Below are 20,645 nucleotides of genomic sequence, written 5' to 3' on the forward strand. Positions count from 1 at the left end.
ATTAAATGTGACAACAACTTGAACTCTTGAAGAGTTAATGGTCACATCATAGTCAATAATTATTGAGAAATGCTACTCCCACGGCTGGCCCTTCCCGCTTGACGTAGAATGCCCATGTGGTAGGAATATGAAATATTAAAAAAACAAAATTTGAATAATCCATTTATGTTCTTCTCTTCCAAATAACGAAACCCTTCCACATCGTCCAAAATGCCTTCTTCAAAATTCCAGATCCTAACCAGCCCTTCCACATTGTTTATGTCCCAGATCCTTCTTCAAAATGGAATGTTAATAGAAATACACACATAAAAATAACTGGAGAACCTTGAACTCGTGGTAGTTGTGGATGCCGAAAATGGAGCTGCAGACTACAGCTGCGTGTCGAAAAACTGTTGCACTTGGAGGCTGATGTCGGATTGGGAAACTCACACAAAGACCGTTGCCTCTGGAGGTCGATATAGCTGGAGAACTCACACAGAAATGAGAAAAAAGCAATGAAAAGTCCAATAGGCAATGAAAAATCTTGATGTTGAGGCCGATGTCGCTGGGTACTCACATAAATGAGAAAAATGCAATGAAAACTGAAAAGTCTCATTTATGGTTTTGTTCCTTCCCTCTTTGTTTTTTTTTTTTTTTTTTTTTAATATAATTACACCTGGCATGCCACATCGAGCGGGAGGGGCGAGGAGTGACTGTAGAAGAACTCATAATTATTAGACAGTTTCAAAGTACATATGAGATTAGGTGATATTCTTGTCTTACTACGGTATATTAAATCATTAAAATTACCTATGAAAACTATGAATTTACATCTATATTTCATAATTATCTAATAATTACTCTATTTAAATGTGCTCTCATGCCGCAAGGACACTCTGGGAACATTCATTGTACTACATTGTTTGCAATTAGATAGTGAGATAGTGAGATAGCAATTCTTTTCAGCCCTGATTAATTTGCCACTAACCAAAGAAAAAGGGTTGGTTAATTTCTCATCTAATCATATACCCAACACAGAAATAGGAAATGTAAATAAGAATTCTCACTGACAATCATGTTCACTAGGCTACTTTCCAAGCATCAAAGCCCACCAATCACAAAAGGGCTTTATTTTTCTGCCCTTTTTCGGTGAAGGCTGGGAAATGGAGAATTCCCTTTCGTCTCTCACCTTTGGCATCGCATCCCACAAGACTGGTTAATGATTGAAGGGTGAGGATTTCTATCTCTGTTTACTTTGGTGGGGATTGTTTTTGGTGGGACCAATTGCATGGGCTACGTGATGTGAGCAAAAGAGATTGGCATCTGGTTATAATTGGTGGAGAGTGGTAGTTCCGGCATCTAATCATTACAATATCTGCTTTGTTTACCTTTGAAGCAGTTACACAGTTTTATATAAAATATTCCATGAAACTACATTATACACTTCGTTTCTTTGCTTATTGGCTGTGCTTGTGTACAAGCTCTTTCCTAATAGTATATACGATTTTCAAATACACAAATTTCGTGCTAAGTATTTTATAAAAAAATAGACTCTACAAAAAAAAAAAAAAAATGTAAAACTCAGTTTTTGTAAGATTTACTTTTTTACAAAAGGCTTATACATATAAATTTGTCTCTAACATTACTCTTCACAAAATAAATTTATAAATTATCAACTGACATAACATAATATAATACGTCATATTGTAATTTTTTTTTAGATAAAGCTACAACCACCGTTGTTTTACACCGTTTTTGAGTCTCGCTTGACATGTGCACGCCGCTGTGGCATTTCCTTCCCTTTTTTTTTTTTTTCATTTGCTTCTTCCTTCCTTAGTCCCGCGCCCGTTTCCATTTCTTTCCTCTGCACCCATTCTACATTGCCCCAAACAAGTGCACAAGAGACCCATCTCCCCCAAATCCCCATTGACTGCCCCCAAGAGACCCATTTTGACCGGCACAAGAGACCCATCTCCGACCAGCACAAGTGACTCATTTCTGGTCCCGGGATGTCCTTCGTTCGACCTCAAATCCGGGAAACAAAACCTCTGCAATTTGGTCTCATTCACTGTAGATTTCTCCATTTCCGCACCCTAGATTTCTTGATTTCTTTCTTCTTTATTATTGGTCTTGATTTATTGTTTTTCTAGAATTATTTTGGTGGACCATTCTTGTTTATTATTTATGGCGACGGTTGGTTTATTTTCGCAAAATATTTCTTGATTTCTTTCTTCTTTATCACAAAATATTTCTGGCAACAATTGGTTTCTTTCCGCACCCATTTTCGCATCCTATCGTTTCTGGCTTCGTTATAGAACATGTTGTTAGGGATGATTGTTGTAAATATTTTGCTGTAAATATTACGGTGGACCTCTGTTGTAAATATTTTGCATGAAAATTATAAAACTTGTTGTTGAGACTTCTTGTGGTTGAGAAATCTGTATGTGGCAATGCAGAATGGGTGCAGAGGAAAGAAATGGAAACGGGTGCGGGACTAAGGAAGGAAGAAGCAAACTAAAAAAAAAAAAAAAGGGAAGGAAATGCCACAGTGGCGTGCACACGTCAGACTCAAAAACGGTGTAAAACAACGGTAGCTGTAGCTTTATATTTTTTTCTTTGTTTATAAAATAGATCTAACGTATTAGCTTCGTTTGGTTACTAAATACATCTCAACTCATCATTATATTTTTTTCAAATTTCAATACAAAATATAATAAATAATTCAACTTTCTCAAATTTCAAAAATAATAATAGTATTCCATAATATTTTATCATCTCAACTCAACTCAATTCAACATCCAAACTCAGCCAAATCATATTGGTTTGTGAATTTACTTTTATTAAATTTATTTGTGGTTGTAGTATTTCTAATGAAATATTAGATGAATATGACTAATTTTGTTTGTATGTTTGTACTTCTTGAGATCCTTAAAAACCTAGTTTTACCCATTAAATAGTTAATACGAGACATTTCACATTTTTAGGTTTGTAAAATCTGTAAAAACTTGATGATGCGGTATAATTCAATGGGATGAAGTTTAATCGGGAATAGTAGATGGGTTGATTTTCATTACCAAGCAGATGATGTTCCACTTTAAACAAAATTATAGCCAGAGATCATGTAAAGATAATCAAATTCTCATTGCATGAATTGAATATAATATATTTTAAGTACTCTTGAGGTATAGTTGACGTGATACTTTCATCTATTTAAAAGACGTGACATTAAAATTATTTACATAAACATTAATTTGTAATGACATGTCATTCTATTCTATGATAGTATAAAATAATCGCGTATCTTAATACCCTCTTAGAGCTTAACGTATTGAAAAAAATTATTCCTATAAAATTTACAATTTTCTGTGGCATAAACATCTAAAATAAAAAGAAACTGAAATATGATCTAATTTTTCGAGTTTCGGACCGGATTATGAAGAAATTCGGTCGAGATTTTTTTTTAAAGAGTCGAGGTCATTGTGACTACTTCTTAAATTTTATTAAAAATTCTTCACTTATGGCAGAAGAATATCGTAGTAACAATATAAAGGATTTGAGCTGTGCAAACAAGTACCAACAAGTCCCAAAAAGAGAAACAACTATCATCATCTAATGTATGAAATACCAAGCTTGTCCATACGGTCCAGATGAACAACCCTACTTCATAGTATTTTAAAGAAGAAAGACACATGGCACTATGATTGAAAAATGTCTCTCTTTTTGGGTTGGTGGGGTGTTTTTGAAGAGGCAAAAATAAAACTGGGAAATGATCCAATCATATAAAAGGTGAGTGGAGTAGTGTGTGTGCCTGTATTCTACGTATCTTGTTCTTTTGCCAAAAAGGCCCCAAAAGATATGCATCATGATCATATATACCTTCTATATTTTTCTTTGTATTCTTTCCCTTCTTTGGCACTTAGTGATCAAAGATAAACATTCACAAATCAGTCTTACTTTTACCTATAAGTCGGTATGGAAAACACATTTTTATATTATTGTTATGATAGAATTTAATTTATAAGATATTTGAATTTAAAATTTCTTTTTGCAAATCAACTTTTGCCATATCAACTGCATGGAGATTTCAAATACATATATATATATATATATATATATATATATATTTTAAAAACCCAATATAAATGCAAAATATTGACATGTTTGACTTCTAGTCTTGTTTGAATACAGAGATAGTTTCATCTCATCTCATCATATTTCATTATTACAATTTTTTTAAATTTTTATATAAAATATAATAAACAATTTAACTTTTTTAAATCTCAAAAAAATTATAATATTAAAAAAAATATTTTAATAATATTTTATTCAAATCAGCTAAAATCAACTCATCTCGTTTTATTTCATCTCATTATCCAAACGAAGAGATGCTAAAAGATATATTTTCATCTATTTTTATCTCTTCATATTGTAAAATATTAATCAGTTAATATGTCATCTTTTCATTAGACCTCTGTTGAGTCCACAGTCTCCACTAGACCAAAGTCAGAGGTCAAACTGAAAAAAGCACCACTTTAGGTCTACAAGAGCAAAACAGCTAAATAGTGGGGCAAATTACATCATGCAAATGCTGCATCTACTGAGGATGCAACAGGACAAAAGTTACCGATTTTTATTCTCTTTTTTTTTTATATTTTTTTTACTTAATTATTAAGAAAATATTTTTAATGAATTTATAATATTTTTAAATATTTAAAAAGATTTAAAAAATACTTAAAAATATAAAATATAAAATTGCATTTTACACTTATATGTAGAAATCCTCAAAGGCAAAACGCATTTTACAAAAATGATAAATCCTGAATAATAATCACAATTTACTTAAACTATATGCCTTTTTTATTTTTTATTTTTAACTTCTTCTTCAAAATGTCAAAATCATCACTTGTTTTTCTTTGAAAAAAAAGATGCACATTAAGGCTATATTTGGATGTTGAGATGATCTCTTAATAATAATGAAAAAAAAGTAAATAATAAAAAAAATAGTGAATAGTTTTTCAATAATAATGAAATAATATAAGACTATTTTACTTACCAAACACAGCCTAAATATTTTATTATATTGTTTGTTTTTTTTTTTTGTTAATCCCCATAGTCATATCTTGATAAAATGGAGCAACTTATAATTTTAAAAACTTCAAGAAAGATGAAAAAAATGAAAATAAAAAAGAGATTTATTGCCGATCGCATGAATTTTTCGTATATCATTAAATGCTTAATAAGTATTTCAGTACTCATTTTATGTATCTATTTCTCTTTTATTATATACATAACTCTAAAAAATGTAAATAAAAAGGGTTTAATTGCAAAATTAGTCTCTTGATTGTCACCCTTTTGCAAAACACCCTCTAAGTTTTAAATCACACATGATATCATTAGATCATAAGAAATTTGCATTTAAATCACACATTAAGAAATTTGCATTGTTAAAAGGAGGAACATAACACTTGACATGAAGATGTCTTAAGTTTACTAGTAACGAGTTAACACATGATGTCATTAATAAAAATAAACATAATTTTTAGAAATAGAAATTATAAAGCCCAACATTTTTTTGCAAGTTTATGGAGTGAGATGTGATCAAAGTTTTGTGAATTGTAATGAGATATTTTGAGTTGAATATTTTTTGGGTTTTGAGAAAGGAGAGCGAAAAAATTGAATAAAAAATATTATAAAGTTAAAATATTGTAAGAATATAGTTTTATAATATTAGTTTTATTTTGAGATTTGAAAAAGTTGGAATTGTTTTTATTTTTTATTTGAAAGTTTGAAAAAGTTATAATGATTAGTTTGAAAAAATTGTAATGATTAATTTAAAATTTTATATTTAAATTATATTTAGAAATAATATATGATGAGATGAAATAAGATTAGACGAGAATTTTATATCCTATCTTATATCCCAAAACCTGGACCAGTGGCGGAACCAAAGATTTTTTTATGTTGGGCCCAATCTTTTGTTTATGTAAAATAAAAATAAATAAATCTTATGTTTAGTTCCACAATAAATCGTAAGATAATAACTATATATAAAAGTTACATATCGATACAATTATCTAATTTAAGAGACATTTCTTCAAAGAAAAAATATATAATTTGTCATATGCATGTAAAAATAAAATTTCAAAAAGCACAACTTATGATCTCCTTTAAATTTCTTATGAAAGTCTTTTATGAAATAATATTCATCAATTTTCATAGTGATCGTATATTTAGAAATTTTGTTCTCAATAAAAGTTAACAAACGGATTTTTATAAACTTATATTTCATTCTAATAGTAAATTTGTTTATACAAGTTTAAGATCAAATTTGAATATTTTGGTGCCACAGTACCGTTTTGATAGTGAGTTGAGATAAAAGTTGAATAAAATATTGTTAGAATATTATTTTTTAATATTATTATTATTTTGTAATTTGAAAAAATTAAATTGTTTATTATATTTTGTATGAAAATTTGAGAAATATGTAATTATGAGATGAGATGAAATATTTCTTATATCCAAATGGGGTAAGTATATAATGTTACAATTGAGATCTCGAATAAATTTTTTATTGTTTAATGAATTCCAAAGAATAAAAATTCTCAACTTTTTTTTCATATAAGACATCAACATTAAATGATTATTCTAGTGTTTATTTTAGCTTGAGTTCCATATTAAGAAGCTTAATGCTGTATAATCAAGAAGGGCCTATATTAATAAGTTTACTATTCTCATATATTTGATTTTAGTTTTAAGCTTTTTTAGAATTTACCAATCAAATTGAAAGAATTGTTAGGGACAAAGAAATTAATTTTAAAGAGACCACATAACTAATAATGAATTACAGAAATTAAATAAAACTTTGGACCATATAAGAAAAAATTAGAGAGGCATTTGTATGTATATACATATTTTAGAAAATTTTGGAGAGTACATACGGTTTATAATTTTTTTTTTTTGGGGGGGTGATTAATTTCTATATATATATATATATATATAATTTTGATAAAAAATCAACTATAATTTTATTTTTTTATTTTTTTTTAACCCCAAGTGGTGAAGGGCAAGTCTTGAAGCATCACTCCCTTCAAGGTCCAATATTTAACGCTTCATAGGTGCAAACAATCATTTGGGACTACACCTCCCGATAAAAAACTATAACTAGTTCTATATAGGAAGACTTTCGAGAGTGCGGTACACAGGATCGATGTTTAATCTGCAGAGATGAGTCCAAAGGACTCTACCTTGGAGAGATTTCTAGACATAAAAAAATATTATATATATTTTTAGGGTTGGGGTTTAAAAAAAATTAAAGACTAACAAAATTTTTGAGAATTCAAAACAAAATTCCAAATGCTCTGGTCAAGTGTATTGAGTAATTCTAATTAGGGGTGTAAATTTAAATCGGTAAACCGAAAAATCGGACCGGTTGGTCCGGTTTTTGAACCGGTTCGGTCCGAAACTAGTTCCTATATTTTGAAAACCGACCGGAATCTGTCCGGTTTCAGTTCTGTAATTTTCAAGACCAGACTGGACCGGTTGAAAAAAAATATAAAAATTAATTTTATATATTATACAAAATATTATATATATAAGTTTTATATATAATATATAATTATATATTAAATTTTTATATATAATATATATAATTATATATCATATATGAAATAATTTCATGTTATAATTTATAAATTATAACATGAAATGTTAATATTAAATATGAACATTTGTAATTTGTTTGATTATATGTTATTAATATAATTATATATACGATAATGTTATTATAATTTATAAAATAAAAGTTTAATCTTAAAGATGAAAATTTAATTGATCATATGCTTTAAACATAAAAAATATATATTAAATTATTAATAATATTTTATCATAAGAGGTAATACTTTATTATATATTTTTACATTTTAAAAAAATCGAAAAATCGGATCGGACCGGACCGGAAACCGGTAAAACCAGAGATACCGGTTTAGGAGGATAACTAGGGCGTAATCGGTTTTGAAAAATGTAAAATCGATACATACCGGTTCAGTCTTAAATTTTGTCTAAAACTGGACCAATTATACCCCTAATTCTAACGTGGTTTAGGACAACTTAGATTGTCTTAGGGTGTGTGTGGATGTTGAAGTGAGTTGAGTTGAGTTGTGATAATAAAATATTATTAGAATATTATTTTTTAATATTATTATTATTTTGAAATTTAAAAAAGTTAAATTATTTATAATATTTTATATTTAGATTTTAAAAAATTATAATGATGAGTTGAAATGAGTTGAGGTGAGTTTGGTAACCAAACGCACCCTTAGTTATTTCAATGATGGTTGTCTCTGTTGGTTTATTATTTCTTTTATCTTTAATCTTAATCCATTTCATTCCATTTCACTTTTATAAATAAACGAGGTCTTATCTGACTTGTACAACTCAATTAGTGACTGCCACGTAGTACGTTTAAACTATGTTAATCGTTTGTTTAAAAATAATAAAATATAAAAATGCTTTCTTAAAAAGATAATTGTGGAAAACCCCAATTTATTTTCTTTAAAAAAATAAAACTAACAAAAAAATAAAATCAAAAGCAAACAATTATGGACAAATAATTAATAAATAAAAAAATTAAAATGTAAATCTATAATTTTATGAAGAGTAATATTAGGTATAAATTTCAAATAAATAAATCTTATATAAATTTTTTTTGTAAAAAAAATAAATCCTACAAATAAAAAATAAATTTTTTATATTTTTTTAAAAATAAAATTATTTTTTATAAAAATTTATGCAAAATTTATATATTTAAAATTTGTATAAATCATAAAGCAAACTATATAAAAAAAGGAAAACACTAATATATCATCCTAACTTGATCCTCTTTTTGACCGCTTGGTAAATTTTTTTTTTTTTAATTTAATGATTAAAAAATTATTTTTAAATATATTGATATATTTTTTTATTTTTTAAAATTATTTAAATATATAAAAAAATATGAAAAAAAAAAAAAGAGACTGGGCATGCCGCCAGCGGTAAATGCTCGGCGGCAGAGTAGCATTGTCAAAAAAATCAGTAAATACGTAGAAATGGCAATAACGGTAAATATATGGGACAAGACTGTCACTTCTGGAGAGAGATGGCCAAACCCAGAATAAAACTCCCAAACTCATCTATGTCTACTCCAGTGTTCTCACCCTTCACAGCGACAGACACAGTGACAGTCACTCAACAGTCCTCTGCCTCCCACTCCGCCCAACACAATTGTCTCCATCTCTCTCTGTTCTTCCTCTGTCCCATTGAAAAAATCTTAGTAAATGGAATCCCTTCTTCTTTAATGGCAAAAAATGAAGCTTAGAATCTGATGTTCGTCTTCCTCTGCTTTCTTCGTCGAATATGGGTGGGTGGGTTTGAATGAGGGACACAAACTCTTTCTGAACCCAGATATTCCAGTTCTGTTCGTTATTAATGGGAGCCTCGGAGCCAACTCAGGAGGTCCTCTCATGGCTCAAATCCCTACCTTTGGCCCCAGAGTACCACCCGACTCTAGCAGAGTTCCAAGATCCGATTTCCTACATTTTCAAGATCGAGAAGGAGGCTTCCAAGTACGGAATATGCAAAATCGTTCCCCCGGTACCTTCCTCACCGAAGAAGACCGCAATTGCGAATCTGAACCGCTCCCTCGCGGCCCGGAACCCTGGCTCCGACTCCAAATCCCCGCCCACATTCACCACCCGGCAGCAGCAGATCGGGTTCTGCCCGAGGAAGCAGCGGGCGGTGCAGAGGCCCGTCTGGGAGAGCGGTGAGTACTACACGTTTCAGAAGTTCGAGGCCAAAGCCAAGGCCTTCGAGAAGAGCCACCTGAAGAAATGTTGCAAGAGAGGGACTACCCCTTCGGCTCTGGACATCGAAACCCTTTATTGGAAAGCCACCGTAGACAAGCCCTTCTCGGTCGAGTACGCGAACGATATGCCCGGGTCGGCGTTCGTGCCCTTTAGTCCCAAGAAGAGTAGGGAGGCAGGGTGGGACGGTGTGACCCTCGGCGAGACTGCGTGGAATATGAGGGGGGTGTCCAGGTCAAATGGGTCATTGTTGAGGTTCATGAAGGAGGAGATTCCGGGGGTTACATCCCCGATGGTGTACGTGGCTATGATGTTTAGCTGGTTTGCTTGGCACGTGGAGGATCACGACCTTCACAGCTTGAATTACTTGCACATGGGGGCCGGAAAGACGTGGTATGGCGTGCCGAGGGAAGCTGCGGTTGCATTCGAGGAGGTGGTCAGGGTTCATGGCTATGGAGGAGAAATCAATCCTCTTGGTGAGTTCAGGGGATATACTGAGTTGTCCTCCCCTGTTTTGTTTTGCTAATGTGTTTTTGTTTTTGTTTGCATTTTATTTGAATTGTTGCATTTCGCTCTTTGTGACCGACGAAGAACACTTTAGAAATGCTGTGCATTGGCAAAGAGATCATTCAGTTGTTTGTTTCTAACCCGTCCTTGTGGGGGCCAAGTTGGTTAATTGGCTAAAGGAGTTGAACGATTAAACTTACATGTTTCAGCATATTGAGAGGTTCTCTATACCATCATAGTTTACTGATCTTATATTCATTTTTCTTTGATCAGTTACGTTTGCTACTCTTGGAGAAAAGACCACGGTGATGTCACCTGAAATCTTTATTAGTGCAGGGGTTCCTTGTTGTAGGTGAGTTCTTGATTTATGTCCCGTTTTGCCTCTCAATATTCTGTTTCGGCTTTCTATGAGCTCCCTTAGGCCCAATTTGAATCAATTCTTAATGGCTAACATAGCCGATGGTGTTATTGGCTGAGGACTCACTTTTGGTCTGATTCCTATAGTAAGCAATACAGCCTGATTGATCTTAGATGTTGAAGTACTGGTTTAAAGAGAATAAATATTGCAGAAAGTAGATTCTTATAAATGAATTTTCTTCTCATTTTTCTCCCATCAGAAAAGAGTGAATCAATAGTTGCACTCTGAGAATGTTCTGTGTCCTTCATAGCTTCCTTGATTTTGGTTGCTCGTAACATGCATCCAGTATCTTTCAGAGTGGCATAAATGCAGCTATTTATCTCTTACTACTTCAATTGCTTCAAATTAGGTTAGTGCAAAATGCTGGAGAATTTGTTGTCACTTTCCCAAGAGCCTATCATACGGGTTTCAGTCATGGTGAGATGCCTTTTAATTTCATTATTTAAGTTTGAAATTGGGCTTATAATGGCGGCTGTTATTAAGTAAAAATACCCATTTGATTCCTTGTATCTTTTCCATTTAGGATTTAATTGTGGGGAGGCAGCTAACATTGCAACTCCTGAATGGTTGAGGGTTGCCAAAGATGCTGCTATTCGAAGAGCTTCTATCAATTATCCTCCCATGGTGTCTCATTTCCAGTTGCTTTATGATCTTGCGCTGGCTTTATGTTCAAGGTTTGTTCTATCAACTATTTATACCTTTTTTTTTTTTTTGTTCTCATTTATATCCTAGCAATGTCATTCTTCCAATATGGGGCTTTCAGCCTTTCCCAATTTGTATTACCTTCTCAATCTGATCTAGTTGGGGCTTTTTGATAGACTCTATTATATAATGCCTTTGTGAATATATCTTGTTGCTGACAGAACCTGAGTTTGAAGTCTTAATTTTCAACACTATGTTGAATCATTGATGCAAAATGCATTTCTTGTTTATTTACATTTAGACATAGTTGTTGCTCTTGTATATGTCTTGTGTACTTGGGCTATGCCTATTTCCCTCATCATTAAAGTTCTTATTTACCGATAAAATAAAACATTTATAATTTCTCTTCGGGCTATTATTGATAATAAGTTAATAACTATGTTTCCTGGTTTTCGTCGTTACATGTCATTTAAAGTATATGAATTCCTGGTGAAAATTCTTCATTGCATCGCAAGTCTTCTAACATTGCATTACTAAGATGCCAGAAGTACACTAGATTTAAAAGTACATTGTTGTTATGTTTTATATGCCTTTTCTTATTTTCTACGTGTAGGATACCTGTGGGCATCAATGAACCACGCAGTTCTCGCCTCAAAGATAAGAAAAAGGGTGAAGGAGAAACCATGGTTAAGGAGCTATTTGTGCAGGATGTAGTACAGAATAATGACCTGCTTCACATTCTTGGAAAAGGGTCTTCAGTTGTACTTCTTCCACACAGTTCTTCTGACATATCTGTTTGTTCGAAATTACGTGTTGGATCCCACTTGAGAGTAAACCCCAGGTTGACCCCTGGTTTATGCAGTTCTAAGGAAGTTGTGAAAATGAAATCCTCGAGTTTAGTTTCTGATGATCTCGTGCAAGACGGGAATGGGGAAATGGGGCGAACAAAAGGTCTTTTTCCAGTGAAAGGAAATTTTTTCTCTTTGTACGAGAGGAACAAATTATACTCATTAAGCGGATTTAATAATAGATGCCCATTGAATTCTAAGACACTGGATACTGACAGTGAAAGAGGAAGTACAATTCAAGGTGATGGGTTGTCAGATCAGAGACTGTTTTCGTGCGTCACATGTGGAATTCTTAGCTTTGCTTGTGTTGCCATCATACGACCCACCGAACCAGCTTCTAGATACCTTATGTCAGCTGATTGTAGCTTCTTTAATGATTGGGTTGTTGGTTCTGGAATAACTAGTAATGGGTTTACCAGTGCTAAGGGGGATGCAATTACTTATTATCAGAATGCTGGTACAGGTAAGCACTCGGAGAAATCTCTTCTTTTGCAAACTTGCCTTCTTTCACGTGATGTTACAATGTGGCCAAGATTTCTTTTTATTCTGTTGGTTGCTGAACTCAGGTTTGTTGACTGGATATGGCATCTATGTCCAACTTGTGTCTTTCTGATGAGGCATCCTAGATTTTAAAAATTCCTTCGTTATTTTGGTTTTTGTTATTATTTTTTTGTTTTTAACTCAGTTTGGTTACCGTGAGACTAATCTAATCACTTCCTGGTCCATTCATCATATGCTGCAGTAAGTTTGGTGGCAACTGGTTGTAGGGGAGTTTAGATTTTGGAGCTCTCCATGTAGAGGAGTTTTCTTTTCTTTTGTGTAGTGTTGTATGCTAATGTACTAGCTAAGCCCAGCCTGTAGTGGGTTTGGTGGGAAGGATTCTCTCTCATGCGTCCTGTTTCTCTGCCCAATCATGTATTGAGGAGCAAATTGACATTTGCTTCTTTCTTTTTGAACTCTTATACCGACGGAACAAGTTGTGTTTCATGGTAGGGCAGAGAATCAAAGATTGGAAGTATGTTGGTGAAAAACCAATAATGAATACTGATCGTTTGCTTGTGTTAAATGCGGAAAAAATATAATTGTGTTAATGCAAAACCCTTTTCTCCTTGCATATGTCTAAAGTTATCAATTGGTATAAAAAAGAATTTGGAGGGAGTGGCACAGAGCTATATTCACAAGCACTCCGTTCGTGATGATGGTTTTAATTTATGGTGATGTAAGTTTTTGATGTGGAATTTCTCTTTCCAACTAATAGAACTCTGGAAAACTACTTACAAAAAAAAGTGGGGAGATTCATTATAGGTCTTCAAATCTCTAATATTAATGACTAGTGGAGAAGTGATATTTGGACAATGTTTCTTATATTTTTTCTGTCAGGACTATATAACTTTGACTGAGAAAAATAAGTTTTATTTTATTTTTAATTTTTTTTAATATATATGTATTTTTAATTTTTTTTTATTTACCTAGTTTTAATTAAGGTGAACTTCTGCTTTTACAAGTATTCATTGCATCATATGGGTTCCTTGTTATAATCACCTCTAAAGCTCTGTATAATTATCCTGGTTTCTAAGTTTTACCTTTAGCCTGCATGTAATTCTCTCATTTTATTTTGCAATGACATTCTTTATTCATGTTTTTGTTTCCATATTCAGGGCGGATGGAGAAAAGTATACCAGATGGTTTATATGATGTTCCTGCTCAACCTGGTAACTACCAAATTCAGATGGCAGATCAACTTTATGAAGTGGTTTCAACTACTGAATCACAGATAAATGCTTCTGCTCTTGGCCTATTAGCTTTAAATTATGGAAATTCATCTGACTCGGAGGAGGATCAGGATGAACCAAATTCAGATGGCAGATCAAAGGATGAAACAGATTTTCCCTCACGTGCTGATGAAACCAAGTTGATAAATTGTTCATCTGAAAGTATACATCAGTGTGATAATTACTTATCAAAAAACAAAATATATCAATGTGATAATTCTCATTGGCCTCCTATGCAAGACTGCTCCCATAATGCAACTGGGGTTCTCAGTCTCCCATCATCAAGATGTGGTGGTGAGGATGTCCCTTCTCCCCAAACTTTTGATTGTTATGCACAATGTGGACGCCAAGTAGCCAATCTCAATGATGGAAGTCATCAAACTTCTGATCGCTCTGTTGAGTGTAGAACTGATGATCTTGCTTCCACAAAATCCATTGAATTGATGGATACATGTAGTGATCCAATGACATTATCGAATATTACTTCAGATCATTCCCCATGTGCCCACGATGCTGTGAAAACAAAGTTGGGCAAGGCAATTGCACCAATAGAGAACACTAACATGTCATTGGCTCCAAGATCGGATGAAGACTCTTCTAGAATGCATGTCTTCTGTCTAGAGCATGCTGTAGAAGTAGAGAAACAACTTCGTCCTATAGGAGGAGTGGATATATTGCTCCTTTGTCATCCAGGTGCATGTTCTATCCTAATATCTTTGTTCATAACATGAACATTCCCCCTTCAGTTTCATGTTTGTCCTTCTGAGATTTTCTAGTTTCAATTTTAACCTTGTGATTTAATGAAAAGCTAGGTTTAATTTGAGCTTGAGGGCTGAGATCAAATTGATTATAAATATAGGAAATATTATGGTAATCTCACAGTAATACACTTTTTTTTTTTCCTTCCAATAAGCTGTCCCTAGATTGAAGAGATAGATCTTACTAGGTTATGGTGTTATCTCTTTTGCATGGTCAAGAGAGCTTTTAACCATATGTTAAAGTTTCATGTTGGATGGATATCTTTTGCTGTGGACTTGCATCAGTAGCTTCATTGGTCTTTGAAAAGATAATTGTCATTAGGGTTTCCCATGTATAGTTCTGAGTTATCACCTGCCATCTAATCATCCCCAAAGTATTTGTTATTTAATTATGCAGAGTATGCCAAGATAGAGGCCGAAGCAAAGTTGCTTGCAGAAGAACTGGGAATTGATTGTCATTGGAATGATATAACATTCAGGAATGCCACCAAAGAGGATGAGAATAGAATCCAGTCAGCTCTGGATAGTCAGGAAGCGATCCATGGAAATGGGGATTGGGCTGTGAAGCTGGGAATCAATCTCTTTTACAGTGCCAACCTTAGCCGCTCTACTCTTTATAGCAAGCAGATGCCTTACAATTTTGTTATATATAATGCATTTGGCCGTAGTGCTCCAGCTAGCTCGCCCAGAAAACGCAATGTCTGCAGGAGGAGGTCTGGCAGGCAGAAAAAAGTTGTTGCAGGGAAATGGTGCGGGAAAGTCTGGATGTCACATCAGGTTCATCCCTTTTTGGTTAAAGGTGATCCTGACCATGGAGGAGGAGGAGGAGAAGAAGAAGAAGAAGAAGAAGAAGAAGAGAGAAGCTTACAAACTTGGACAGTTCCAGATGACAAGCTTGATAGAAAATCAGAAAGCGACCTTAAGCATGGAGCCACAACAGTTCGAAAGTATAGTAGGAAGAGAAAGATGACAGTAGAAAGTGGGTCTACCAAAAAAACCAAATGTATAGATAGAGAAGATGCAGTTTCAGATTATTCAGCAGAAGATAATTATCTTCAGCAGCATAGGAGGACCCTTAGAGGCAAGCCAAATAAAACAATAAAGAGAGATGATTCAGTTTCAGATGATGCATTGAACAATAATTTTCATCAGCTACAAAGGAGGTCCTCTAAAATTACGGAAGTCTTTTCTGATGAGAGAGAAAACGTGGTTAATGATTCACTGGTGCATAATTCTCATCAGCAGCGAAGGAGGATTATTAGCGGCAAGCGACCCAAATGTTTTGAGAGAGATGATGCAATTTCAGATGGTTCTCTTGGGAATAATGCCCATCAGCGTAGTCGGAAGGTTACTAAAAGCAAGATTGCAAAAGATGCATTTTCTGATGATTCAATGGAGGTTAATTCTGACCAGCAGATTAGGAGGCGTTCTAGGAGTCGAGCCAAATGCATAGAGAGAGAAGATGGAGCTTCAGATGATTCATTTGGGGATATTTCACATCATCAGTGCAGGAGGCTTCCTAAAATCAAGAAAGCCAAAGGCATTGAGAGAGAAAGTGAAGTTGTGGATATTCTACGGAGTAATTCCCATCGCCAGCATCATAGGATTATACGAGACAAGCAAATGAAACCAGAGACCCGTCAGCAAATGAAGAAACAGACCTCACTTCTTGTGAAACAAGCGGACTCTCGGGCTATAAAACAGGTGACTTGTCAGCCAATGAAAAAAGGGACTCCTAAGCAAATGAAACAACAGACTCCTCGTCATCGGAATAATCAATCTGACCAGAACGCCAGCCGGTTGGGTCTGAATGCTGAAGAGGATCTAGAAGGTGGACCAAGCACACGCCTTAGACAGAGAACCCCAAAGCCCCATAAAAAGACTGAAGCCAAGGCAAAAGAGAAGCAGCAACCCAGTAGGAAAAAAGTTAAGAAGAATGCTTCAGCTGTGAAGGCTCTGGCTGGGAACAATGATCCAAAAACAGGGCATGAGGAGGCAGAATTCGTGTGCGACATTGAAGGGTGCACCATGAGTTTTGGCTCAAAACAAGAGCTCGCTTGGCATAAAAGAAACATTTGTCCGGTCAAGGGTTGTGGAAAGAAGTTATTTTCGCATAAATATCTGGTGCAGCACCGTCGAGTTCACATGGATGATCGCCCTCTTAGGTGCCCTTGGAAGGGCTGCAAGATGACATTCAAGTGGGCATGGGCTCGAACTGAACACATTAGGGTTCACACAGGTGCTCGCCCTTATGTGTGTGGCGAGCCAGGCTGTGGACAGACATTCCGATTCGTGTCAGATTTCAGTCGCCACAAGCGAAAGACTGGTCATTCTGCAAAGAAGGGAAGGTGACAATTTAATTGAAGAGAATGTAATTTATCGTTGTTAGTTAACCTGTTGTTTAATTGATGGGGTTAGGCCTAGGTTTAAAGATAGGATTAGGATTTCCCTGTAATTGCCATTCAGAACAACTACCAAATTCTGTTTGCCCGGGGGGTCTTCATTGGACACCAGTGGCAGTCATTCAGTGTAACCAGAGCAATTGCTTGGATGTTCAACAATATCATCCTTCTCCAATATCGTCAGATGCTAATTCTGGTAGCCGTGATTACATAATCTGTCCTCAAAAAGAACTCTGTTAATAGTCTAATTCGGTGGGTTCATTTCTTCACCTTACTATCAAGAGAGATTTATAGTACCAGAGAGGTCAACTCTCAAGGACTCTTATGTTGGAGTAACATAGGCGGAGCAACTTTTCTTAACTGTTGCCGTTGGTTGCATAATAGGGTTTTTACCATGGTTGAGTTTTTTCTAGGCTCTCACCTGTTTACTACATTTTATATTCACAGACAAATCATTTATTTTTTGAGCGAGTTCGAACTTAGAATAATATTTTTATGTCTTCTCATTTTGACCGCTCATATATTTAATTTTTTTTTTAAAATTTTTTTTCTTATGGTTAAAGAAGTGACTTGTATTGGTATTTTTTTTTTATTTTTTAAAAATGTTTAAATATGTTTAAAAATATTTGAAATAAAAAGCCAAAAAAAAAAAAAAAAAAAGATAACTGCAATTTGCACTAGGCGGCACACAGAGTTGATACATAGAGACGTAGAGTAGCACCACTCTTGAACTTATTCACGAGCAACTTTATTTATGTTGAACTTATTCACAACATAAATAATCTTGATGAAATAAATTATTTGATTATTTATGTTGTATATTATATAAAAGAAAATAGTGAATGTCATAACTTTATCTATACCTTTCGATAAACCAATTTTGATTTATTTTTTAAATCCTGTTCCATATTTTATATATAAATATATTAACAATTATATTCGTAAAATTTCAAGAAACATCTGTAAAAAGACATGATTTCCTCATGTCTTTTTTAAATATTTAAATGTTCTATAAAGATAAGGATAATGCTATTTAAAAATTAATAAATACGAGTTAATATAAATTTATATGAATTAAGTCAAAAGATTTATATAAATTATATGATTTAATATCTTATATTCACGAGCAGTTGATGTATTAAATGACTTCTTACGTACTTTACTTTCCTCAAACTGCATGCACTTCAGAGTTCAAAGAGCTAGTGGTATACACGAATTTCTTAGCAAGGAAGCCTAATTAATTACCTCTAGGTTGCAATTTTTCAAAGGCTTGGATTTGTCTCATGGGTTTAATTGCTAGTATATTTTAATTTTTTAAATAGTAAAAAAAAGTTAATAATAGTGAATTTGTATATTTCTTTTAAAATATTTAAAAAATAACGAGTAAACAGTCATGCTCATCAGTAAAAACTAGGCCGCTGACTAGCATTATCATTTGAGCGATGCTACTTTGCCGCCTGAGTAGCACCGCTAGGTGTTACTACTAGTTGTAAAAGTATTTTTTTTTTCCATTCACATTTTTTAATATATTTAAATATTTTTAAAAAATAAAAAAATACACCAATACACTTAAAATTACTTCTATCATCATTTGGTAAAAATAAAAATAAAAAATTACCGAACAGTCAAACCGAACGATACGTTTGGAGCAGCAAAGTGGCGTTTTTCTTATCTTTTTTAAAAAAGATAGAGAACAGATATTGGGTGGGGCTGGATTTCCTCGACTTCAACTGAGCTTAACAGCTTTTTATGTTCTTGGTAATGCTCAAATCTCTAAGGCTACGTTTGGGTACTAAGAGTACCTCAAGTACTCTCACTACTATTCTTTACTTTATTATTACTTTTCACCTACTTTTTTTACTATTCATTATTTTTTACCTACTATTCATTATTCTATTATTACTTTTTTACTACTTTTTTACTACTATTCACAAATATTCTCAACATTTTTCAGGTATTCTCACTATCTAAACGTAACTTAAAAGATGTCATCAATTTAATGATACAAGTTCACTTATCTCATCTAAGGCTAATTTGTGAATAAATCTTGGACAAGGAGGATCCATATTCATACAGACATCTCATAATTAGTTCAATATTGAATGAATTCTAATGCATTATTATATATTTTCAAAACTTCTTATTAATAAATACATGATTAAATAAGAAATGCCATCGCTATTTTTAAACATTTTTTTTATTTCACTCAAAATAAATAATTATTATTTGAGAAATACTTTAATCATAAAGAAATTATATAAAAGTAAGTCCACAACGTGATGCGACTTGATGTATTATTTAAATGGAATAATATGAAAGTTATAGGAATGCTAGAAAATTAATGTGTGTTTTTTAAGTAAAGAATAAATATTCTAATTACCATTAGAATTAAAATAAATGAAAATTAAAAACAGAGATTTAAATGGAATAGTAATAGATTTAGAGAACTTGGTATTCAGTATTGTTGAAAATAAACTAGCTAATAGAGAAAGTGAATTTTCTAGTCAATGGTTATAGAATAGCTAGATCATTATTAATACTCAGATTGTAAATTTATTTTTATCGTAAAATAGATCTAATATATCATATGAAACTACATTAATATAAAAGTTTACTTTTATGTAATTTTTTTTGTATCTATAGCACTTCTTTATTTTATATTAAAATACAATAGTTTTCAACGAAAGAAGGATAATTTTATTCTATCCAAATTGTATAATATAATTGAAAAAGAAAAAAACTAAAAAACGAAAATGATGGTAGTAATAATAATAATAATAATAATAATAATAATAATAATAATAATAATAATAATAATCCGATGTACCCTTAGGCAACGTTTGGATGTTGAGTTGAGTTTAACTAAGCTCAGTTATTTATAAATAGCAGTGAGTTGAGTAGTGAAATGAGTTATGTGAAGCTTATCTAAACTGAATTTAAAGTGTGTTTCAATATTAAGATGAATTTAATATTTTTTATAAGAAGTTAAAAAATATTGTGGGTCTCATATATAAAGATATGTTAAGTTGACAAATGTTGTGGGTTTTACGTGTAAGGAGGTTGTGAGTTAAAATGAGTTTAGTAATTTGATAGTTATGTATTTAGATGTTAGATTCAGTTTAAAATTAGACTAAATTCAATTGAGTCTAGCAACCAAACATAGCCTTAAAGGCTTAAATGGATAGTACTTTTGACATACCACTAAGCCCCGGTTTGGATTGAAAATTTACTCAAATTCATTTCATTTCATTATTACAACTTTCTTAAATTCTCACACAAAATATAATAAATAATTCAACTTTTTTAAATCTCAAATAATAATAATATTAAAAAATAATATTCTAATAATATTTTATAAAAAATACTCTAACTATAAAGTGATTATACAAAAATAATCTCACAAACTGATATTATTTAATATGATTTATCAAATTATAAAATTATTTTTATTATAAAATAAATCTAATAAATTAAATAAAACCA

At 32.6% G+C, this 20,645-nt stretch overlaps 1 protein-coding gene across 1 annotated transcript; it reads left to right on the forward strand.

The window, feature by feature from the left end:
- Positions 1-9,150: 9,150 nt before the first annotated feature.
- Positions 9,151-17,426, forward strand: LOC121236888 (lysine-specific demethylase REF6-like). Its single transcript, XM_041133389.1, has 7 exons — positions 9,151-10,291; positions 10,596-10,674; positions 11,090-11,157; positions 11,264-11,414; positions 11,996-12,693; positions 13,889-14,695; positions 15,158-17,426. The coding sequence occupies exons 1-7, from the start codon at positions 9,442-9,444 to the stop codon at positions 17,110-17,112; spliced, it is 4,608 nt and encodes a 1,535-aa protein (XP_040989323.1). The 5' UTR covers positions 9,151-9,441; the 3' UTR covers positions 17,113-17,426.
- Positions 17,427-20,645: the final 3,219 nt, after the last annotated feature.

This window comes from Juglans microcarpa x Juglans regia, chromosome 6S, assembly GCF_004785595.1.
Source record: "Juglans microcarpa x Juglans regia isolate MS1-56 chromosome 6S, Jm3101_v1.0, whole genome shotgun sequence".
NCBI lineage: Eukaryota > Viridiplantae > Streptophyta > Magnoliopsida > Fagales > Juglandaceae > Juglans > Juglans microcarpa x Juglans regia.